Source organism: Falco rusticolus, chromosome 2, assembly GCF_015220075.1.
Source record: "Falco rusticolus isolate bFalRus1 chromosome 2, bFalRus1.pri, whole genome shotgun sequence".
Classification (NCBI taxonomy): Eukaryota; Metazoa; Chordata; class Aves; order Falconiformes; family Falconidae; genus Falco; species Falco rusticolus.
In genome coordinates this window covers 21,677,800-21,702,903 of record NC_051188.1, presented here as the reverse complement: position 1 = coordinate 21,702,903, position 25,104 = coordinate 21,677,800, and the positions used below count along the sequence as shown (strand labels likewise).

At 44.2% G+C, this 25,104-nt stretch overlaps 1 protein-coding gene across 5 annotated transcripts in view; it reads left to right on the top strand.

The window, feature by feature from the left end:
• ATP8A2 (ATPase phospholipid transporting 8A2) overlaps positions 1-24,395 on the top strand; it is a 350,007-nt gene extending 325,612 nt beyond the window's left edge. For 4 of the 5 annotated variants that reach the window (XM_037377817.1, XM_037377818.1, XM_037377819.1 and 1 more), the window contains 2 exons: positions 8,609-8,700; positions 17,016-24,395. In XM_037377817.1, the coding sequence (XP_037233714.1) occupies positions 8,609-8,700; positions 17,016-17,113 (190 nt within the window). In that variant the 3' untranslated portion in view covers positions 17,114-24,395. The remainder of the gene's footprint in view (positions 1-8,608; positions 8,701-17,015) is intronic. The other variant, XR_005102732.1, reaches the window with a different exon arrangement.
• The last annotated feature ends 709 nt before the right edge of the window (positions 24,396-25,104 follow it).

The window sequence follows — 25,104 nt, the reverse complement described above, 5'->3', positions numbered from 1 at the left end:
TGAGTAGGCAAAGAATGTTTATAATTGCAACTGTATTGTCACCTTATCTATAGAGGATATGACCAAGCACCCACTAGAGTAAGTGCAAAGTGAGGCACTTAGGGACAAGAAGTAAACAGCACTGATACCAAAAGGAGGATAGCTGAAAAGCAGCAAGCCACACTTAGCCTTTTCTGCTCCTCAGACATTTAAATTGAGTCAATTCCCGCATTTTGGAAAGGCTGAAGGCAAAACTGGGCAGCTTCAAAATTTGTGTTTAGTTGGCTTGGGGACAGCTGACAGTGACACCCCCACATACCCCCTGCCCTCGTAATGAAATGCATAAACATGTGCTACGTGCTTAATGTTTGCAGTGCTTAGAAATTGAGGACACTCTAAGCAGAGAGAGATCTTGTTATTGTCTTGGGGTTGTTGCTTTTCAGAGAGGTACGCGATGTTTAGTGTCTGCTTTATTTAGGTAACTTTTAAAAGGTGCTTGGCAGTACTGTTGCCTTGTGGTGGGCTGACCCTGGCTGGATGCCAGGTGCCCACCAAAATGGCTCTGTCACTCCCTTTCTGTCTCAGAGCCAGCTGGCATTGGCTCTGTTGGACGTAGGGGAAGCTTCTAGCAACTTCTCACAGAAGCCACCCCTGTAGCCCCCCCCCCCCCCCCCCCCCCCCCCAAATCTTGCCATGCAAACCCAATATATTTCTGTTCAAAGAAGTAGTCTTGGAAATAAGTTTAGGAATAACAGCCTCAAAAATGAAGGCTAGAACGGCTTGTCCAAGTGATTTTAAGAGTCAAAGGAGGGATCTGTTTGGCCTTTCTACCTTAGGACATCGTTAATGACAAAAGGAAATGTAAATTGTCCAAATGTAAATCGTCCTTGCTTGTCACCAGAAGGAAAAGCTTGGTCCTGCTTTTAGCTGTACAACTTCAAGGATCAACATGAAGAAGAGGATTTTGTGGGCTTCAAGTGGAGAATTTGGTCCTAGAACTCAACGTGCAGTGCGGGTGCTGCACGTGGGGGGCTGGCTGAAGCCTGTGGTGTGCCTTGACCCCTGCCCGCTGTTGCAGGGTGGTTCTGTCACTGGTACAAGGTGATGTGCCAACACGGGTAGACGTGCCTGCACCTGACATGCTGGGGTCCTGCGTTCAAACCTCTGAGATGTAATGGGGAAGGAAAGCTGCTGCTTTGGTGAAGTAGCATGCCACCAGGCCAAATCACAAGCTGTAACAATAGTGTTGCTCCAGGGCATTGGCAAGGGTCCTGTGTCTGTGGGGTTTTGTTGGTGTGGTTGCAGGGCTGGCTTCAGAGTTTCCCTGACTGTTCCTTACCAGCCGTGGTCGCATGAGCCCATCTCCATCTCCATACCCTGTCTCCTCGGTTGGATCAGCTCAGCTGTTTGTGGGTCGATGTGATAAATGAGCTGAAGGAAGTGGGGTGGTGTGGGGAGCACTGTCAGGTTCTCCAACCGACTGACTGGCAAAGGTGGGAGCTCCTTTAGCCGTCAGTCACCACAAAGGACATTCGAGGAGTCGCTGCTGAAGTTGTGTGGCACTTAACCTTTTCACATCCAGGCAGGATAAACAGCCTGCAGCTGTCAATGCGCTGCGCTGGGTGCTGTGTGTTGCTGGCCTGGAGAGCTTGCCACCACATAGCTGCTTTAAGCACGCTCCAGGCCAGTCTTGCAGGGCCACGCATCCGGATACATTTGATGCTTAATGGGCAAGCATTTGGCTGGATCATGTCAAATATAACTCACAAAGAAGGGAAGTTCCTTAAATAATTGCCTCCTATCTAGGGAAAGGGAGTTTCCCTTCTGTTGCTGTGACATGTGGTTGGGAAGCAGCTGAAGGGGAGCTGCTGCATTAACAAGGTCTGGAGATGTTACACCATGGCAGGGCATAAGGCCTCGAGCTTCCCTGGAAAGCTGGCTATTGCTGAACCCTCAGCAAGGACTCGGTGCTCCCTAAAGCCTGGCTGTCTTGGTGCAGGTGTTACCTCTGATGGGTAGCTTCTTGTGCCTCTCAGCCTGTGAGTGGCACAGGCCATGCTTCTGTCTTCATTTCCCTGTGGTTTGTGCCTGGTGACCCTTTGGTCTTCTAGCCATGGTCTGGATTTTTGTTGACAGCTTGCCGAGTATTTACAGAAGAATGTGAAAGGAGCATGGATTTGGATGCCTCTTTATTTCAGTTGGATCCTGAGTAATTAAAGAGCAGTGTGTGTTGATGCTGACTCTGCAAAGAAAATGCTGATTTTTGTTTTACTGTTTATATGCCTCAGACACTTCTTTGTGAAATGCCCCAGAGATTTCCTTTGATTATACTGTAGCTTCATTATCAGTAGTGCCTGTTTGCCTTTTAAATTAAAAAGACCTCCTACTCTGACCTCATAGTAAAACATTCCTGCAATCCAATGCTAGATAACCAAAAATAACATTTCCCCTTTGTGGATCGGAAGAGAAAAACCAGCAGAAGCCTGTAGCTGCTACTTCTGCTGTTCTGTAGGAGGGTGATTCCTCACTGTTACGTCTCCAAAGTTCAAAGGGAGGATGGGGGTGCATTTGGTCACTCAGCCAGTCAAGTGTTCCTTCCACAGCCCTAGGTTGGTTGGGGTATTTGAGTATTCAGAGTTTTGCTGTACCCCCAACATTAGTGTGAATTGCGTTTGAGATTATTTGCATGCTCTAATTTTTAATTCCTGGACTGTAAGAACGATGGGTTTACATTTTCCTTACACAGAGTCCATGTTAGTTGTCATCTCTCTGCCCGCTGCATAACTCTTTAACAACTCCCTTATGTGAATTCAGGTAATGCACTTGAGTCCAAACTAAAAAACAAGTTGAACTGAAGCCTGTGGCTGTGCTGGGGGAGTGGACTCTGCCAACAGGGAGCATCTGAGGAAGAAAAATAGGTCTCCTCCGGCCACTTACAAAGCTGTGGTCACAGACGCTGCCTGGGTTACAGTACTTGCTCTTTGTCCAGCAGGGCCATGACTGATGCTGTAAGTCTTTAAGCAGCATTCTGCTGCATGGAAGGTGACAGGTGGAATTTGTGAATAAACCTCAGGAATACTTGGCGTGTTCTAGCAGCTGCAGAGGGATCCACGAGTCCCCGCTGCCAGGTCATGCTTGGGGAGAAGTTGCAGTGCTTGAACCTCTGGTTCTTCTTTCGAAGAAATGTAATGAAGTTTGAGAATCAAGAGACTGAAAGGAAAAACAACAATCTGCTTGTAAACAGTTTGGTGATCAGGATTGTTCAAAGCTGGAGAAGTCTGTTTCAGACCATTTTTTTTGCTCTTCATATTTTATGTTGATGTAACTTTTGGTGACAGAAACATGTCAACAAAGAAACAGCAAAATTCAGTGTAAGTTACTGTTTGAATGTATGGAAGAAATCCATTATTAGGTGTTTATTCTAAATTTTAAAAAGGGAGAGAAGAGTATCTTCTCCACTCAAAACCTAATCCACAGCTAAAGATGACAGGGACAGAAACTTCCTGGTCTTTTACCTTGTGTTTTAGCCACACTATATATTTTGCAAACAACATTTTCTTCTCCCCTCCCTCCCTCCCTCTATGCTGTCGCAGCGTGAGAACAACACGTTGCAAGTTGTTTCTTCCAACAGGAGAGGAATGCAGGCCAGCCAGGGCTTCTCAGGCAGCAACATGTTTAACAGAGTGTGTGACAGTAGAAGGAAAGAGGCTGAACAAGGGTTTGTCTGCTGCTCCATTTGAAAATGCATATGGGCAAGGAGGGAAGTTTAGGAGTTAAGGGCAGAATTTCAGCCTATACTTTGGAGAGTTTTTTTTTTAAACTAAGCTGTGCAATGATTTACCTGCTGCTAAATGCTGTGGCAGCCCTGGACAATAGGATGACGGTGACAGTGCACCTGTGGGCAGTAGGGCGTGGGGGTTCATAGCTGTTCAGATGACAGGAAAAACAGCTGCATGCTTGCTTACCTATGGACGTACATACTGTGCTTGCCCTCTGGGCTTACCCATGGACGCTGGGTATCTTGCAGTGAAGAGCCATGCTTCTGCCACAGGTTCTTTGGATTTTTTAAGGCAGAGGGATAGCAGCTGGGATATGTGCTGTTGTGTTTTATTTGTGTCATCTTTAGCAAGCCTGGTAAGGCTTCACTGGTTACCTCAGTTCTTCCTTCTAGAAACTAGAAAAACAGAAAACCAAATCATTTGTATATGTGTGTATCTGACTGAATCCTGAATAATCCAGAAGGGCAGGGAGTTAAACCCAATGGTAACTAAGTGTCTTTGCCCATTTGCAGCGCCAGTGCGCTCTGTCTCCTCTAGTAACTCGTAACAACACACAAACGATTTCTTAAGAGTTCAGCTCTTGTGAGAGAAGGGGGAGGGGGCTGAATTTTTTTTTTAACTGGGATATGTGTGTGTTTTCTCAGGGAAGATCCAATTTTAAGAGACACCTGCATCCACTTTAACCTTTCCTTTTTTGTGAGCCCTGCTTTTGCCACCAGCCAATTAGTGGACTCCGGAGGACGTTCTGGGTCAAGCTATACCAAGTACGGCAAATCCTCATTAACGCTAATTAGTGCTCAGTAGATTAATTGGTGGCGAAGCTCATCTTTTTTTAATTACTTGAGCAAATGAGACAGCGGGACCTTGTGGTCAGCTTTGAATTATTCTGTTTGTTTTGATGCACCTCATTTGAATGTGTAAAGCCAGATGCTTGTTGCCTAGATTTAAGGGCTGTTTGTTTTTGTAAAGGATGAGAAGAGAACACAGAAAAATAAAATTAAGGTCTCTGTTGACACCTTAGAGCAATTCCAATATGAAAATGGAAGAGTCATTTTATTTGTGGAATGGAAAATATTCTTATTAAATAACATGTTGCCTTTAGTTTACCTTTTGATTTGTCATTCACTTAATTCATGAAATGTTGTTAGCACAGACTTCCAGGCAGACAGAAATCATCTTGACCCTCTGAGGAAGCCATTGCAAAGGTATTTCTGGCCCAAGGTATTTTTCATTATCGATAGTAATGAATCTGGTTTTAGATGACTTGAGTAATAATGACTTGGTAAATTATTTTTGTAGTAACCCTCAGAATTGGGACGTTTTAAAATAGTTTTTGTTCTAATCTCTGATTTGTTTTGTTTAGTTCAAAGAGTTTCGCCTGTCCTTTGTCCTTCATATAATTACAGATAGATGGTGTCTCTCCCTCACCCCTTCTGAGGTCACGAACTAACCAACTTAAGCATATTTCACTGTCACTTTCCACGTCACTGATTCCCATAAAGATGTCTGAGTTTGTGATTTCTTCCATTTTAACACCATTTTTGAGGTCCCGAGTATGAACATAACTATATCCAATACTCAAGAGTACAATCTCATGTTCTCTTATTCTTTTGCTTCAGCGCATCTTAAGATGCACATCCTTATGTCCCGTGGGAGGACTTAAGCACTGGCTCTGAGTGACTGGAAAGCAGAATTAACACTTAAAATCACGGCTAATACTTAGGGTTGATTTACAAGCAATGTTTCTGTGAGGAAGGCTTAACCTGGTGCCTCGGGGTCTGATGTCATCCTTTGTTTTGCATCAAAGTGTGAGGGAGACTGAGAAGTCTTCTCTTTGTTATCTGTTGGTAGCAGACCAAAACTTTGTTGGAGAGCAGGGACTCATTATCAGTGCAAATACTTCAGTTAAGAAACCCACTTAACTTCACTTTCCTTTCAGGGCTTGTATTGGGTGGTCTAATATCTGTTAATAAATCGCTCATCCATTTCAGAAGAGCTGTGTTACATTTACCTCTGTGGATTAAGAGCTCATTTTATAGTACTTGACCGGTGGTGACTTGCAGCCGATTTAGTCATCCCTTTCACTTAAACCACAAATGATCTAATTCTTCTGTGAGTTTTTCTTTTTCTGCACAGGTACGATCTAATACAATTACCCAAATAAGAAAGTCAGGTGTGACTTCAGTTTTGAAATAGCTGATTATAATTAGTGATATCAAAGATAGTCTAGCTTTGGTTTCCTTGGAGCTGCAATGCATCACTTCTGTTTGGAAGTCCCTTGACAGCACTTTCCTCCACACGTTACATGTAGAAGCCCGAGGAGCTCACCATTATTGGCCTGTAGCAGATGCCATCCTGCACTTCTGTTGCGGTGTGGTAGATAGGCAGATGAAGAATTTGGTCCTCATGCCTTTTGCTGCTGTGGTGCTTGGTTGGCGGCCAGAGTTAAACCATGACACGCGGTTAATTCCTTTATTAGTGTAAGAATTTTACAGCAGATGTTGCTTAGAACAAATATTTTTTGATCAGATTAAGATTCCTTTTTAAGCTGTCTATCCAAAACCACCCTCCAGTTCTCCTGCTGAGATGGGAAAGACTCTACATTTATGTTCTTCACCTGCAGAAGATGAACAAGTCTTCCACTTCTGTCATTCACAGGACAGCGGTAGATTCAGTGTTTCACTGCACTTACTGGTCAGTGGACTTACAAGTTACCTAGCAGTCCTCCGTGGTCTGGGGGAGGTTGCACAGTGCAGCATTGATAGTTTGCACATGCACTGGCAATGCTTGATTCTGCAGGCTGACAACTTTGTAAGCCTGTTAAAGGTTAGAGAAATGTCATCTCTTGCTTTGTTCCTGCCATACCCTTACCTGGTGATTCTTCGTAGTACATGCTTTCCGTTATGCTGCCTGTTTTGAGCAGTTAGAGATTTCTTTGTGTATGTACTTGATTTTCTTACAGTCAGCTGGTCTTCGGTTTTTTAACTAGTTGGATCTTTGAAGGTTTTTAGAAGCCTCCATGCTGTAACCCTGGTTTTAGTGGAAACCTGTGATCCTTTCTTCTTTTAATGCATGCAGATCTCATGAATCGAGAGCTCTTAAAGGTTGTTTGACGCTCTCACTCCCAATTGGTACCTATAGTTTTGCTTCCAAATCTGTTATCAACTTCTGTTTCATATGGAGGGAATACTCATTCAATGACTGCAGGCAAGGAAAGCAACCTGGTGTATCTGTTGCAGGTGTGATTCTGTGGTGCCAAGGGAAGAAGGGAAAGAGACCAAGTGTCTGAAAATGCTGACGGTTTGTCAAGTTTTTGAGGAGGGATCCATAGGCCGTACAGGGTTTTAGTTCTGAGCTTAGAGACCATAGGAAAAAGAGGAAGATTCCTCCCTTTCTTTTGTGGACAGCTCATTATGCACTACACAGAGGACTGAGTCTGGATATTACCCTAATGGACTATTAAGTGTAATACAAGCCTGCATGGCTGGATTACACATTATAGGTATCTCAGAGAGTCTTTGGTTACTTTCTTGTTTGAAGTTGGCAAACTGCTTCAGTGAAAGGGAGTTGTTTGTTTGAAGCTGTTGTAAGCTTGTTGACAGCAGCAGCTGTGCTTGCTGGGATTTCCATTCCATATACCAAATGTATGTGAATTTGTAATCTAATCCAAAAAAGATATCAATGTTGGCATTCAGATGTGTATCCATGTTTGCAGCGTAACCAGTGGAATTACTGCTGGTGAATAAAGATGGGAAGGAACAAACAGACTGTGAAAATGGAAACACAGTGTAGATGTAGTACAAATCGGGTAAAGACACTGCAAGGAGCTGCACTAGCAAACAGATCTGTCCTGTGCCCTGGCTTCATCTCAGTGTTAGGAATGAGGGTGAAATGGTAAAAATCAACCCTATCACAGAGGAACTTTGAACTAAAATAGACTTCACTGTATTTTTCAAAATAATCTGATGTATAAGTTATTTGAGGCTCCAGTGCAGTGAGATTTGGACACCTACATTATTTTTAAACCCCATTGAACTTAGTGGGACTTGTATATGTAATTATGTGCTTTGAAAGGCCAGGATCTTAGCCATCATTTGTTAATTCTGACCATAAAGTTCTTGATGAAATGAGTTGTGTTTTTAATAAAAATCAGCAGAGAATGTTTGTAATGATTTGTGTACGTATGTTTAATCTATTGTAAGCATACTGTATTTTTCCCCTTAAGGTTGTATTTTCACTTCCTGTAAGTTCAGTGATAATTTTGAGGCCTTTGACAGGAACTGTGTAAACCAAAGGAGTTTTTAATCAAAACCTGGATAGAAGGTTTTCTTTCCAGTACGGGAGGTGAAAATAAGGGTGTTCTCTAAAAGACAGAATTAACTATGGGTCCCACCTTCAGTTGCTCCCGGCCGTTTTGCAGGTGTGATAAAGCCTTTTACCATGTGCTAAGCCACAACGCTTTGCTCCTTCTCTCTAAGGCAGTTTGTGGGTGCCATGATTCATGTACATAGTACTACAGAGAAATCTCCTTTTTAATGTTCTGTATCACTTGAAATCAGGCTTCTGATATGGTTTGTAGTAATTTCTAGGCATTGGCCATTCAGAAGTCATGAGGTTAATATTAGAGATGGATTAACAAAAAGTAGACTTACACAAAGTGGCCTTAGAAAGGAGGAGTTTCCATTATTAGAGAGTTCTCTTGATAAAGAAAGAGAAAACTTATTCATGCTACAACCATCTTAAATACTGACGAAGTCACAGCTGCCAAGTATTTTAAATACAATTGACTTTTACCTTGAAGTTATCTGGTTACTCACTGTTGGGTTTTGTTTTTTTTTTCTCTCCCTCAGCGTGAACGAACGTGATCATTTGTTAAAAAGGCTTGGCAGGAAAACTCCTCCGAGCCTTTTCCGTGCTCATTCTGTCCAGCAAAGTGTATCACGTAAGTAGTGGATCACGTACGCATGTGGGTTTCACAGCAGTCAGTCCCAGATGAGTGAAGCAAAGGGTGATTATTTTTTAATTAAATTGTAGGTAGAGATAATCTAGTGTAGAGGCTGAGCTGCCAAGCAAGACACATAAATTTGGAAGTGGAATTAGTGTATTTGGCCCTAGGCAAGTGGAGCTCAAATGTGGATAATTCCCTAGGATCCAATCAACAGGTCTAAATGACAAAATCCCTATATGCAGTTTCTCTAAATGTAAAATCCTGATAGTCTCAAGAATACTGTAAAATCAAAAACATTGCAGGATAAAATAAATGTTGTGATAGAGCCTGGCTTAAATAGAAACAGTTTCTTTATGAAAAGTTATATTACCTGCAGTTAGCTGATAACAGTGATGTTTCAGGGATGCCACTTAGGGGTTTTGTGTGTTTCTGATGAGGAAAGCCATGGCATGCAGAGCTGCTTCTCTCCTCTCCCTCTTTGTCCTCTGCTGGGAGAAGAAGAGCAACATCACACCTCACTACTGCTGCTATTTGGAATAAATTGCATTTCTTGTTGATGCAGAGGTTTTCCATTTATTCATCTTCCTAGAGGAACATGTGATAAGCCTTTATCTGCTGGACCTGATGTCTTTTGTCAATGTTAGATTATTTTTTATGTTGTGGAAGCTCTGTAGGCCAGATACACTGAAGGACCTTGCTGTCTCAAGGGACTAGGGACTCCAGTCAACCCTTTCTAGTGGTAAAATGCAGTCTCTCTTGTGTTTAAACTGGTAGTCAAAATATGCTCATTTTGCTAAAGAAAATAGCCCCCCAGCATGCAGTATTGCTGCACACAGGGCAAGGGACAGGCACTCAGGATTTGGGGTTTGTGTTGCTGTTGCAGAGAGAAGTGATACCTGAGTGTTTAGGAATCCCAGGGAAGTCAAATCTCATTGCTGGCTGTGTCATCTTCTGTAGCAGAGCTGTTGTGGTTTGGGCCACGGAAGCAGGACTGGGATTTGAGAACCCAAATGCCTGAGGCATTCCTATTTTCCATGGGGAATTTAACTAGGAGTGGGACAGTGACGGATCTGCTAGTCTTCATCCTTCACAGAGCTGTTGCAAGGCCATCACTGTCAAGTGATAGATGTGGGGCCTTTAGCGATCAATCCCATTGCTCCTGGGAAAAGAGGCCAGTGCCCAGAGCAGCTCCGTGGACCATGTGCTCCTGCCAGGACATAATCCTTTGTATCAAGGAGCCAGGGATGCTGGTGGCAGCACGGCTTTGGGCATGCGAACATGCTCTTTGAGGAGATTCCAAAGGCAATGATTGGCAGAAGAAATCCATAAAATGCGTTAAAAAATTGCTGTCACAGTAGTCTGCTGTGGAGACTTACCACAGTGCAGAAAGGAGATACACCAGTGGTAACTAGTCAGACTTCATATATGCTTTTAGTCTGATAAAACACATCATCACGTTGTTAATAGGTGAATAGTGATTGAGAAAGAAAAATGAGATCAAAATAAGCCCTAATGTGCATAGCCAGCTTCCCTATAAATGCAAATGATTAAGTGCTAAATGAGTCAAGACATGAACATAAATTTTGATTGTGAAGCTGTTAGGATTGAAAAACGCTTTTTATGGCATATCCATGACTCTTAAAACTTGTCATCTCTTGTCAAGTGTTATTTTCCAATATTGCATAGCTGCTATATGCACAAAGCCATGTGAAATCTAGGGAACATATGCGTGGTTTTCACAACCCTAAAGTCTACAACTGTTTACTAAATGCTAGAAGTCTTCAAAGCAAAGAGTTGATGAATAGGGCAGTAGCCTTGATGTGCTGGGCCAAGACCTTAAATCACGCTGCAAGCGCTGTGTTTGAAATCTTGAACTGTTTGTATGTTTCCATCAGGGCTCCAAGTTCCCAGCCTGTGAAGGCCACTTCTTCCAAAAACTGCTGGTGTGACTTCAATTCAGAATCTGACACTTGCATATAAAGCAGGAAAACAGTTTTTTCAGTTAGAGCTGACAAAAGCTTAACCAAATGAGTCCCAACAAGAAAGAAAAATTTCCTAGCACAGATTATAAAGATGCAGTACACTTTTGAGAGTCAGTTTATTTTTGACAACAACTGTTTCCATTTTTTTGGAGGATAAACAATGCCTAAATAGCTTTGTTTCCAATCACATGGAAAGGAGGAAAATTTCATAGTGGGGTGTCGGGCTACTACTAGTGGTCTGTGGTGGGAGGAAAAAGACAACCAAGGTAGGTCTGAATAGCCCCATATGAAAGGCAGAAGCTTAAGAAATTGTGTTTCCTTAGTTCTCTGATGGAGCCAGCCTGCCTCCAAAAGCATTGGCACAGCACAAGTCCGTCAGGCAGGATGCATGGCTGGGGTGCTCCCGTGAAGCACCAGGCTCTGGTGGATCCAGTCCCCAGGGTTGGTGGCAGAGCCACACAGCCAGTGCCATACTGGAGGGCCAGCCAGGGTTCATTTCTTAAATGAAACTGGCTCGGTGTTAAAAGTGTGTAAGACCTTCATGGCTGGTTTTTCTTGCTCTGGCTTTGTTTTTGTGTTCCTGAATCATACAGAGCTGTCAAAAACATGAAAGGAATCTATCTACTCGCTGTACTGTCAGAGATCATGTCGTTCCTTCCTACCAGTACAACTTCTGGGAAGCTTTCTGAAAACTTCGTGGTGGGTGGTGGGAAAAAAAAGGTTGGGTGGTAATGTCTTGAGACTTAAGTGGAAGAGTTGTAGATGGTTGTCAAGCCCATGTGCTAACATAAAACTATTTCAGTGTAATCTTGTAGGCAGCAGTGATGATGATGGCCTCTGGGTTTGATGTAGCTCCTGGTGAAGGTGCCCAGTGAGATCTGAATTTGCCTGTTGCCATCTGCTTTTTGAAGCCTCTTAAGAGTAAGCAGGAAATGCCACCAGGCTGCTCTCAGAGGTGTCTTTGGACCCTTCCCTTTAGTGTGCTGTGGGGCTCGCACTCGAGGGAGGAGCAATAATGACTCCCAAAAGCTCTCCCTCTCAGAGGGTTTGCTGGCAATGAGGTTTTCTCCAGGTGAGCTTTCTCCAGGTTTCCATCCAAGTTCATGTGTGTCTTTTTTTTTTTTCCTGCCACAGTAGCATCTCCTTTAGACAAGCTCTGTAGATAGAAAAGATGGTTGTTGACCTTTCTTTTCCTCCTGCATGACTGGCCTGTGTCACCTGTGCCCCAGAGCCTCAGCAGTAAGATGAGAAGGATGATGCTCCCCACTTGCTCAGGCACCCTCAGGCCTGTCTGTAAGGAAAGTCCCATAACGTCCCTCTAGTGCAGTTTCCCTCCTGTAATTCAGAATACCTCCTGACAGTGTTTAGTTGTCATTTGTCTCAGCATGCTCTTAAAAATAGAGCTGAATCCCACTCTCATTAAGCACTGCTCTGGCAAAACTCCCTCTGAAATGTGGAGAGGCATGCCTGAATGAGGATTACTGCACTTGGCCCAGATTTCCTATGCTAGCAAAGAAAATCCCTCTTCCATTGACAGAACATGGTGATTGCACAGAGTAAATCTGAACACAGAGTGTATGGTGTGCACCTTATTAATCAATTGAGAAAAAGCACCTGTCATCTGAGGTTTGTTTCACAGTATGGGGGCTGGGAAATGATAAATAATAATAACGTGTTCATGCTGAGGGCTCTAATCCCACCATTTATTCTCCACTAGCAGACACCTTCTTCCTTTCACTTTTCTGCTGATGCATTTTGATTTGAAAAACAACAGGGTAGTTACAGGAGATGCTTTTTAAACTCTTTCCTCTTATCTTGCCTGTGTTTGAAATACAGTATACATTCTGTATTTTTTGTGTTGCAATCTTTTAAAATCAACTTAAGGAAAAGGAATAATTAGTTTAGAATTGACGCTGTGGCATCTGGCTCCGTTTTCTACATGCAAATATGAGTAGGTTAGTATCTGGGACAAAAGAGATGGGACCATTTGTCAGGAATTCCTCGTGGGTCCTTTAGAAAACACAGGCATAGTTTATCACCAGAGAAATGAATTATTTCTGTAAGGATTAATCAAAATGTTAAAGATTTAAAGCAGCTCTCACTTTCCCAGGATAAGTGGAAGAGGGTTGCTGGAGAAGTCAAAGCTGAGTTAATATTTACTGTTTAATTGGTAAATATGAACTGCGACATCATATCAAATCTTCTGCAAAGCTGTGCAGAACCAGATGTTTGGCCTGAGAGAGAATCTGGTTGGCCAAGTGATGCCCTAACTTTGATTTTTAAGTCAGAGAGATTTTTGGTATCTAAGAAGCAACATTTCTAAAAAGAGATATTTTTTTTTCCCAAAAAAAAACCCAAACCACCCCACAACTCTCCCATCCCCCCCAAACCCTAAAGCTTAATTTTAGTGGATTTGAATCTGGGCATCTTTCTGCAAAGGTGAACAACATGATGGTAAAATGCATTTTATACTTTGGACTACACTAAGCCGTAATAACACTGCATGTATGAAATAGTGAAGTACTGCAGGAGGCAAGGTTTCTGACAGGCTTCCGGTAAGAGCTGCCACCTTGCTAGTTGGGTTAAACAAAACCTGGGACAGACAGTTCAGCTGTAACAGAGGTATGCAAGGAGTAGGAGGTCTCTAAAATAAATCCCTCAAGTGACTAAAACTGTATGCGGTCCTTCCATGAGCAGATTTTCTGGAATAAAAGGAGCATTCGGGACCCTTTCTGGTTTTGGAAGCTGTTGCATGTGAGTGGGCTGCTGAGCTTGCACAGTGTTACTGTCTGTGTTCAAGAGACAGGCATGGAGACATCTTCTCTAATTCAGCATTGGACAGACCAGAATAGTCATTGCAGTGAACAGAAAAAGTGTGTTAATTTAGAAACCTAACAGAAGACTAGATTCTGATCTACTAATAGAATAGCAAAGCTTTAAAAAAAAAAACCAACAGGATGCTTTTAAAATTCAGTAGGTTGCCTGATAATATCTGGTACGAGTGAAACCTTAGATTTGATGAGAATAAGAATCTCCTGTTAACCAGGGAGCCCACTGACAGATATTGAGAAGTGTGCCTTTCCTCCATTAATGGGAAGTCTCCAAGGACAAAGGTCCTTCCTTCTGTGGCAGCCATGAGTGGGGTTGTGCCCAGAAAGCCCCAAAGAAACGTGCTTCTTCTGTGGGCTGCCGCAGGAGAGCCGAACAATGAGGGCCTTGTTCCCACAGCAGGCTCATAGGTGTGGTTTGAAAGCTGGAGTTGGGGGAAAAAGTTCAAACTTCCGAAAAGTTCCCTAGTAACTGGCAGATGGAAACTTTCATTGTTTTTGGATGGGGTCTGAAAATAGTGAAAATGTAGAGCTGCTTGGGGAGTGTGGATGGGACTCGAAGCATTTGCAGCGGTCTGATTCCGCAAGGCACGGTCAGCTGCCTGAACAGCTTGAATTTAATTGTAATGTGAATAAAAAAAATGTAATATGAACTCATCTTCCTGTATAGAGATCAACAGGGAAAGTTTTACATAAACTACCAAATGTTGAGCTTCAATTAAGTAGGGCAGTGTGCAAGTGTGGGGTCGCAGCCTTTCCCATGATGTACATGGCCAAACCCTCATTGCTGATATTTCAGGATGGATCGAGAACATAAGGATGTATAGATACCCTTATGTGTATGGTATTCTTAACCATTTATGATCTTAGCCTGACAGTTGTTGCCATGTTAACGTGTTTTCTACTGGTGTGAGAGTGGTGAACGTATTTCTTTGGTTGCATTTTGCATCGGCTTCTCAAAGTGCTTGGGCTGCCTGGCTGTTCATTGGCCTGTGCTGGCACTGGGAACAAGCAGGTCACTGGGGCTGACGGGCTCCACACGCCCGTGTGGGGTCAGTGCTGCGTTTGCAGTAGTTAGGACAGTTGAAGAATCCACTGCGCTGGATGATCTTACCGATCTTACCGGGTAGGTAAACACAGCAAAGCAGTCTTGATGCGGACCAGGTCACGGGGCATCGGCTTCAGTCGTTTAGGGCTTAAGCTTGCGGTCTTTGGCCAAGTTGACTCTCCATTGAGAATTTAGCCAAAAAAGCTAACGGCGTGCTGGCCCTTAGCAAGGAACAAACCCACTGGAGGTATTTAAGTGTGAATCTACCCTTTTCTTAAATGAAAGCCTCTTTTGTAAAGCATATTTCATTTGCAATTATCTAGCACGCACATACTTTTTGCCAAAAGACTGTGTGTTTGCATTTTGTGAATGTATTCTGTGAACCTTCAGCTGGAGGCAGGAAAAAATAACCTGCACCTCTGTAGCTGTATGTATATTGGCATGGAATTGCTAAAGGAAAATAAAATGGGATGGTGGGATGGTTGGTCACATAATAAAATCTCATACTGTCCTGCAATCCCTCCAAGAGGAAGATGTGACTGGAGTTAGTTCCGGATGACGTATTTCTGTTTGAAGCTACTCCGTTTGCCGGTGAAAAGATTTCCTACCATGCTTGTGATTCAGGTCAGCTAACCTGCTGATAGTGTGCTCTCCTGCTAAGGCAGCGTGTGTTCTGCCTTAAGCTCACATCTGCAACAAAGCCCCTGTGGTTTCAGAAGTGACGTGTACCTGCATTCTGTGAGAGAGGAGACTCTCCACATTAACTGAACAGTGGTCATCCCTGGTGTTGCAGAAGTCTCTTCCAGGCAGCTTACAGCTATGTAGGAATTGGTGATCTCCCTCCCTGTGCAGGCATCAGCTTGAGGAAAAGATGTAGGAGTGCTTGGGCATCTGTGCTTGGCTCACATGGACCCAGCTTGGTTGTCAAGGTGAAGGTTTAACGGTCCTTACTCGGGGGATACAATTCATCTCTGGGCTTCTCCTGGCTACCAGCATCAGTGACCTTCTTCAGAGTTGCATTCAGGCCCATGGGGAGCAAGTTCAGCCTACGCCAAGCTGCTGAGGGGCCTCACATCCCTTCTGCCTTAAGAGTGTGTTCAACCCCGTGTGCCTTTCTGTCACAGGGTCCCTTGTGCTGTGCTCCAGCCTTACCTGGCCTCGGTACCTGATCAGGGGCTGGAGGGGGGAGAGTATGCCTTGAGCCTGTTAAGGGATGACCCCTGAAAGACACTTGCTAGGTCTCTGGGTAGTAATTGGGACATCTGTCCTTGTCTGATGCTGTGTCTGTTGGCCAGGAGCGAATCTGGGGCAGGAGTTCAGAATTCACAAGCTCCTGCTTCCAGAGCTGCTCGAGGGAGATGGAGAGTTGCCCATGGAGAGTTAGCCATGGTATAATTTTGGGGTTTTCCCAGGCAGCGTTCACATCCGTGAACTCTTGCCTGCTTTCCTACTACACAGCACTGTGTGGTTCCGTATAGCCTGTGCCTTTCCCATTTTTCCGGTTTTGTAACTATGCTAATCTTAGCCCTTCTCCTTTCTGGTTACCCTTTTACACCTGAAAATCACCTTTCCTTGGTGTCACAAAGTCTGTTGTCCCTTGCTATAGTTTTCTGTTCAGAATTTTCTGTAGGGTTATGTCTGCTTTAGATATTGTTTGGTGTTTCACTGTGGTGACCTATTAGCTTTTGCGACTTTTATAGTAATGCAGTGTTTTGCAGATTGTCAGAAATGTCACTTTCCTTGTCCACAAGACTTTAAAAGAAATCAGACACCTGGCTAATTTCATGAGAGTAATTTTTAGGGAGACGTAAGGATCGTGCTAGCTAGCAGAATTAACTTGAGCAAAATCAAGATCTCCAGAACATGTTAAATTCTGCTTTATTCAAAATACGGGTGACCGGCCAAGAGAATCTAGAGTTTCTCTGTGTGATTTGTCAGATGCCACCTGGAAACTTGTAGAAAAAAAATTCCTGAATGGAGTTAAGAGGAAGGTGTGACTCAGATCCAGTTGTGGTCTAGACATTTCCATGTTCCTCCAGGGAAACTGCTGATATCAAGCAGACTATAGAGGAGTCGAGCCAAAAAGCAAATCTCTACCTGTATGCTAAGTCTTTCAAGAAGCTGTGCCGCTATGGGGTACGCATGGTGTCCAAATCTGTAGTTTATTAATCAGATGAACCTGGAGGGATATGTTGACTCTGAACCCGACACTGGCCTGGGGAGGGGAGCAGCAGACAGAGCGGGCAGCGGGCATCCTTTCTGTGCCACCTGGGCAACGTAGTGCACAGCTGTAAATGTCAGAAGCGTAGCACAGACATGAAGATCGTTGCGGTCTGTCATGTAACTTTTTAGTGATGTCTAAAACTAAATGTCTGAAAAATGGGCTATGCCCTTGAGCTGGACTCCAGTGATTGATTTATTTTTTTTTTTCTTCTTCCTTTGCTTTTTCAGATGGGTATGCATTTTCTCAAGAAGAACACGGTGTTGTTTCCCAGTCGCAAGTTGTTCGATCCTACGATACAACCAAAAGGAGAGCAGAAATAGAATAAATGGTTCTTTACTCGATGGGTGGTGGGAATAATGGGATTTGGATCAATGCATCCACTGTTAACACATTCTTGACTAGGGTTGGCAGCAGCAGCCAAAACACCAGAGAACTCATTTCTGTGGCCTTAGCCAACAAGTTTCTGTATTCTCCCTGCAAACCTTGAGTACGTATTGTGGGGGGAACATCATTGTTTGAATTCAGTTGCAAAGCTTTGCCTAAAGTTTTGTTTATGTTGTTATGAAGCCTTTGACTGTGCTATGTGAGGTGTGAAATTAGAAACAATGTTTTACCACTATTTAAAACATCAGCATAAGGTTGTTCTGGGAGAGAAGTAAAAAATTTATGTTCCATGAGAAATCGGCCTTTGCTTAATTGGAACGGGATGCTGAGATTTCCTGTTTTGTTACACGCAGACCAAGTGCACACGGCTGCATGCAGACCTTACTCCCCCTAATATTCACTGTTTACTAATTTGGCGGAAATTTTTAACAGACAATTCGGCATAACATTTTTGATTGCAACACTGTAGCTAAAAATGCTTATTTGCCTTTCTATGACAGAGTAACAGAAGATAGCGATGAATTACTTGGAATGTTTCTTGCCCTCTTATAGGACTTATTAATGCTCTATCTTAGCTTTCTAAAACCCAATAAAATAGCTTACAAAGCCAGGATGTGGAAGGCAGAGAGCTCAGCAGGGCAGCTGTCTTGAGTACATGGCATTGTGCACAAAGATGAACTCAAATAGGTGCCTCCTGGTAACTCTTCATGATGCATTTGGATGTGCACTTCAAACACAGCCTGATCCCATGATCCCATTCCCACTTTAAGAACAGAACAAAACAGTGAGAACTTAAAGGGTGCAAGCTTTTGCCAGATGTTGAGAAAGAAGATGTGCATCCACACAGGAGGCTGATACTGTAACCCTAAAGAAGCATTCCCCTGGCCAGTAGGACAGGTTTGCAAAGGGAAGTCAGGAAGGGTTTACACACATGCGTGCACCCACATGTACACAGACAGAGCTGGTCATTGTGAAGAGAAGACCTGCCGTTTGTTTGTTCAGTCAAACCAGTCCCTCTTCTAGATCTGATCCATCACCAGGCTTCCCAACACACTCGTACCTGTGAGCCCTGGAAGGAATGCTGGCTCCACGGTCTCACTGTGCCAGTGGGACAGACGTGCTTTTGCATAGATTGGAATTTTGAAAAAAAAACAAAAACTGGGGCATAAGTTAAAGCTGAAAGAGCTCTTAGAAAGCTTACGCTGTCCTCCAGACAAGTTCTATTAATTTTAGTCACCAAGCCATGTTTCTGAATCATATACAGTAAATACTGCTGTGTTTCAGCCAGGTTTCGTAGTTAATGTATATACTACATCTGTGCATTTAGAAAGTTGGCATTGTTTTTTGCCCTATTGACCATCATCCAGAACTTTTTATAGATTTAAAGGTATCTGAAAGCAATTTCAATACGAATATTTATGTTCATCAAGGAAAAGAAAAATGCCAGCCTGGCCCACCGGCTTAATCTTCCTTAAGGGTTGCAAGTAAATGCCAGCACTCAAGTGTTACAGTTCAATTCCCAACGCCACCTCAGAGGCTCAGTCCCCTTCCGTGTTAAAAACCAAATTTTGCTCCTGCAGCACCAGGCAGGATTGCTCTTGGATTAGGCTGATGGCACAGAGGGAGAAGTCATCACCTTCTTTCTGCAGCGCTAATGAGACAATTATGCAATAAGCGAAACATGCAAATAATTTTGCCATAGGCATGAATGTCAAGGGGCCAAGTGTGGGTGTATGTGTTTTCTGGGAGACAAATTTTGTTTAAAGGCACAAATACTAGTGCAGAGAATAAATGAGGGGAGGGTAAACCTGATCCCAGGAGCTTTTAAATCTTAATGCTGATCGAACCTGTTAAACACTTTCTTTTATTTAGAAACAAAATCTGTTTAGGAAATGTGTGGTGTAAGCCTGTCCTCAAAACTGCTAACCGTTCCTTCCTTTTGTAACAACACAAGGAAAATTAACTTCCCACTGAGACAAAGTGAGATCAGCTTAGTCTTTGTACTCTAAGCCACACACTAAACGTTGGTATGTAAACAATTTGGAGGCTTTTCATGAGGATACAGAACAAAACTTTTTAAAACCTCTGGATAATGAAGAAGGGCAAGTAAATGTGTTGAGCGGAGAATAGAAACAATCCCGGAGTCTTTCCTGTTCTTAACTTAGCGCAACAAAATTTTACAAAACATAATGAGAGATGCTGGGGAGGAGCAGCTGTCATCTAATGTAATTTATTTTATTAGTGCAGACTATGGGCTGTATCATTTTGACCTCTCTGTAAATTGAGGTCAGTGTGTGTCACAAACACAAACCCTCCCTAGAGTGAATGGTGGCTTAGATCGAGGTATGTGTGTTGGTTGTCAGCTCAATGGGAATTACACATGGGGTTTGTCACAGGGCTATACAGTATGTGACACTGGGGGCTAGTGGGTCAGACTTTATCATCACTGTAAGGCCTTAATCTCTAGCAGAGTTAATCCTGTAGAGCCCACCCAGGTCAAGACCTGGCATTCTTCTTGTTCTTTGGAGTCATTACAGGAATTAATGTATTGTAATATGCTGTAGCCTGACTGTTGGAGTTGCTTGTCTTGGTGAGCAATGATGAGGTGTATTCCAGTGGTGTGTTAGCAAAAGGAGAATGGCAGCTGCTCTGCATCAACAGAATTCTTTGTTCATTAACGCAAATGCATGTAGCAGTAACAGCAGCCTTTGAAAGCGCTATGTGAAAGTGTTATCAACTAGACAGGGTATTGGAGCAGAAAGAATGGGAGATTTCTGCTTGATTATCCAGACTTAACTGCCTAGCGCTGGGCAGAAAAGTGGTTCTTGGGCAGCTCTCTGCACTGACCAAAGTGAGGGTGGGTGGGGGGTTGGATATTCAGAAGGAAGTGGTGATTTTCCTGAATTAAACCTGGATCTGGTTGCTTCTTTTTGTAATGCCATAATTGCTGCTTTGCATAGAAGCTGTTCCTTTAACAATTGCCTAGTAGCAAATTAAAGCTGGTGAGCTGGAGCCCGAGGTGAGCACTGCTGAGAAGTCTGCCGACATTTTCTTTTCTTTAACAGGGCTTCAGGTCTTGCTGTAGGGAGCTAGCAATGGAAGTCAGTAATAACTTGTCAAGGAGAAATGGCGAATAACCAATACAAGTATCTGAGTCAGACTAAGCAGCTAACGTATCTAAGAGCGTGTGTGGAGTTAACGTGAACTATATGGGCTGTAAATTAAGATAACAGTCAAGCCTCACTGATGTGCACTTCACTAGACCACGTGGCTCTTAGTGCACACCAGAAATGTGCAGTGTCTTCCCCTGCCTCAGCCAGCAAATAGATGCTGCGGAGAAGTCTCGTGTTACCAAGATCACATTGTTTTTACAGCATATACTGGATTGTGTTTGCCGGGAGACAGTCAGTGTCCATAAATAAAGAGGAAAAGCTCAGGTGAACCAGAATAAGTGAAATGCAGGGACCTGGTGTGCCACTTGGTCCTCTGTGGACAGCCCCACGAGCTGGAGAGGCCTATGGTCCTCACGCTGTCCCTGTCCTGCAGGCTTATTTTGTCCTTTGGGGCTAACTCACCAAATCTGCTGTTTTGCATTGCCTCTAGTCATCAGTGCAGGCTAGTGATACCCTATTTACATTCTTCCTTGGTTTTATAAATGATGACTTAATTGCATTTTTTAAATACTCTGAGGACTCTACTTTTGCTGTTCTGCCTCACAGCTGAAGCTTGAAGCAGAGCAGCCCTTGAGTGGGTGTTCGCTGCTGAGAAGCAATTCGGATTTGTCAGATTTCTCCCTAGTTTTAAGGCACTGAGGGTATTTTACCTTAATTTTTGGATCATCGCACAGTATGAATGCCTTAAACTTCGGCCAGTTTGCAGGGAGAGCTCTTTGTGTCTTTTTGAGTCTAACAATAAACGGTGAGATGGGTTGGAGGAGAATTTGGCTGTGTCTGTGCTGTACCCCAATGCATCTGGGTAGCAGTTTCCTTCTGAAATGTAGCACTGACCATGTATGTTCCTCAGTCTCCAGACAGCTGGGCTCGTTCTGTCCTATGTGGAAGGACCCTTGTACTCATCTCTTCCTGAGTTTGTCTGTATTGCAGCTCCACAGCTCCTCAAGGATGCTGAGCACTAAGCAGATCAAGACCCTCTTCCGTACCTTGTACCTGCAAGGTCCCCTGGGCACAGCCCTGAGGCTGCCCCACAGGCAGCTGTTAGAGGCACAGCCAAAGTGCCTTTCAAATGGGGAGAGTTTTGAATTCAAATCCAGGTATTGTTACTAGCCGTAACTCCTGATAGTCACTGCAGGCGGTATAAAGAGGTATAGAAGAGATGTAGAGTCAGCAGGTTATGAACCTGATGACTGCACTTGTACACGGCCCATTCCCATCCCGCTGGTGATCCCTGTGTGAGCAGCTGTGTCACTTGGCGAGTGAGTGAACAGGCAGCGACGCTTCTCCTTAGCGTGTTGCTTGTTTGCAGCCATGTCACTCTGCCTCAGAAGCCCTCTGTGCAGGAGCTCTGTTCCAGATCCTGCTCCGAAGGGCAGATCTCTAGCCATGCTGAGAGAGGCAGCCCCAGGGAGCTCCCGTTCCATGGCATGGTGGCATGGTTGTCTTCCTATCATGGACAATGCCTGGTGGGACTCTGCCAGCAGCAGCACGGGTAAAACAAGCTCCTTCAGAAGCACGGGCCCTGCTTCCTTGGAAATGACCTGCTAGTGCTGCTGAGGCCGGGCCTTGGGACGTGAGCTAGCGCATTCAGACGGGTGCTGTCTTCCGGAGCTAGTTCTTCCTGGTGCTGAGCTTTCTGGTTGACTGCAAGCAACTCCTGTTAGAACAGCGAAACACTCTTTTACCCACTTTCTGTACCATACATGAAAGACTTGGTGCTTTATTGGTGAAGCCATACATTTTGATTAAATGTGTTTTGTTTTGGTTTTTTAGAGCTTTTTTTCTATATGGGGCTGGGGCAAGTCTCCTCAGTTTGATTACACAGTTAAACCAGCCCTGTTCCCATTTCATGTTCCCTAGTCTTATAATCTTGCTTACACTGACTTCTTAGACCTGAATAGCTCCAGGAGGGGGGGGAGAGTTCAGATCCACTTACCTGAAAGCTTCGTTATCCTCCAGACACCAAAGAAAGCCTCTACTACCTTTCAGTGTTTGTGACCAGAGCTGTGTGTCTGGAGTAAGGCCACAGGACGGGTCGGTACGCTAAATGACAATACAATATATCCATATGGGTACGGAGAATAACTTTTTCCATACCTTTTCCATGCATAGCAGCAAAATTAATGGAGGCTTTGAGCCTTGCTGGCAAACAGAAACCAGAAGGTGCCCTGTGCCGCTTGGCCACACAAGCGAATCCCAAAGGTGGTGGCTTCCCGGTGACCTGCGGGAAGCTCAGACAGCTTGGCTGGGTTTATCTGGCCAGGAACGTGCTCCTGGATGGGCTGTCTGGAGGGGTGAAAGAACTGCGGAACGAAATAGCTTGGCCAAGACCGCTGCTGCTGTCAGAGGGGAGGGAGGGGAGGGATTCCTCGGGCTTCCCTGAGGAGCTGTGATGGAGCTTACTTCTCTGCTTCCTTCCTGCGGCTCTGGGAAGGGAGGAAGAGAGCTGTGTGTGTGCCTGCGGAGCTCCGTTACCTCCTGAAGCTGGGCTTTCTCTGGCGTCAAGCTGAGTCATGGGCTCGGAGAAAGGGAACGCGTCCCTGCCAGAAGCCCCCCTGCTTAGCGTCCTTTGGCACTGGCAGGTTGTTTCCTGGCTTATGGCAGATTGCTAAATTGTTTATGGGCTGCTGTTTGCCTCACGGACGCTTAGGAATTGAGCACCGAAATTTATTTCAGTCCTGATGGGGAATATCATTCAGGGAGAGTTAATGGGACTTCTTAGGTGTTGCTCCTGGGCAGGTTCCTGTTCCATAGGCCATTGTTTATCTGGGGACCTGGGTCTTTTTGTGATAGAGTGTGAAGCCTAGGGGTTGTTTCATTTGGATTTCTGGCCTGCTTATTTGTGGTGTGGTCGGAAGGTAAAATAGCTGAGTGCTGGTGTTTCTCTAAAGCCTTCCTTTATGCATGGAAAAGGTGAGGCAAGTTCTCCTGGAGTCTGCCACGAGGGGATTGTTCTCCCTCGGTGTCTCTGTAGCTACTACAGAGAAATAGAAGTGAGTAAATGACAAATTCTATGTGGGCAAGTCCAGCTCTGGGCAGTCATGCAGGAGTTTAATGATGAAGAAAAGTAATACATTGCCAAACTGTCACTGCGTAGCCGGGAGGTCAGCACCCTTGTAATTACGGAGTGATGAAGCCAAGGGGAAAAGCCAACATTAACAGAAAGACGTGATTGTTTTAAATTCTGACTACCTTACTGGGTGGCTTCCCTGCGAAGATGTTCCAGATGTTGTCTTGGCATAAATTAATCAATTTCAAAACATCCGCACGGTTTCTTAGAAAACACAGAATTTAGCAGGCAGTGCATATGCTCCCCTCTGCCCTGCTGGTTGATATTTTCATTCACGAAAGGGAAGCAAGCACTTGCTCTTCTTGTTGTCAAGAGCTCATGGACTAGAAAGTTGCTGAAAGTTGCTTCTCAACACCCCCCCCCCTTTTTTTTTTTTTTTTAAAAAAAAAAAGGGGGGCTCCAGATATAAAGCAGTGAGGCAGCCAAGCCCTCTGGGACTGTGTGTGCATGTGTGTGTTGGAAGAGTCGTCTGACTTGAAAACCTCCCCCTGTCCCTCCTCCTGCCCCTGAAGTGCAGCCCATTGCGCTGGGAGGTCAAGTATTCAGCAGCTTCAGTGACAGGATCTTTAACAGCATCTTTTTCATCAGCGAGCCAAGTCATGTGCCCGCTTGTCTGTCATATCTGTACTCAAATCGCTTAAATATTGTTTCAGATGGGGAGGTTTTAATCTGGGTATGCAGAGAGGAGTAATGCTGTGGGGGGATGTTTAATTGGCTCCCAGCAGAGCAGCAGGGGTGCGTGGGTTTTTTCCTGTAGAAGTGTTACCATTTTCAGGTCCTATTAATGTCCTCTGGTAGTTTAAATACAGCATCGCATTACAGTGGAGTTTGTTTCCCTCCCAGACTGAATACAAATGAAGGTCATTTACTTGTATTTTTAGAAGGTTCAGAAAACTTAGAAAATTTGTAGCTTTGAACAGCATTGTTGACTGATGTATGTCTGCAGAAAAGTATTTCCAATAAACCTTTTATTAAAGCAATCCAGTGGACCAAGGCTTGTTTGTTTTATCCCCCCCACTAGTTTTGTAGCAAGCGTTCAATGTTAAATGCATTTGAGGTTTAGCCTGCAAAGCTGGTGGGTGGATTGTTTTTATTTTTTCATGACCTTTTGGGTGTGTTTTAAGGGCCTGTTAATGCCAAGAACAAGGCTCAGATTCCTTTAGTAGCTCTCAAATAAGGCCCCAAACGCAAGGCTAGTACGGCAAAATAAGAACAGTGCTGGTGAGCTTACAGTAGGGACCTGATATTTGAATAGCATCTCGGGGATGGGGAGAAACTATTTTTTTTTATATAAACTAGATGGACAGATATTCTTCTACAAATGGTATATCTGATCTCAGCAAGGCTTCACCAAAATAAACCTTGGAAGGAAATCTTTTGTCCTGGTTAAGTCACGTAGACACAGCAGGGGAAGATTAAGCCCTAAAATCTTTGCTCCCTTCTTGCAGCTAAATTTGAAAGAGGCTTTTTTTAACCCTGGGCCTGCGGGCGCTTGTGTTCGCGGGGGGTGAGCGGTCTGACGGTGCATCGAGATGTGAGGTGTTGCAAAGACCATGAGAGATGTCTTTCTGCAAACAATCCTGAGTGCAGGGCCAGGATCTCTCCTGCTTTTGCCTGATCAGGAATATCACGTCCACTTTCCGCTGATGGTGCTGAGCGGACGCTGCTGAGCTCACTTGCGTTGCCTCA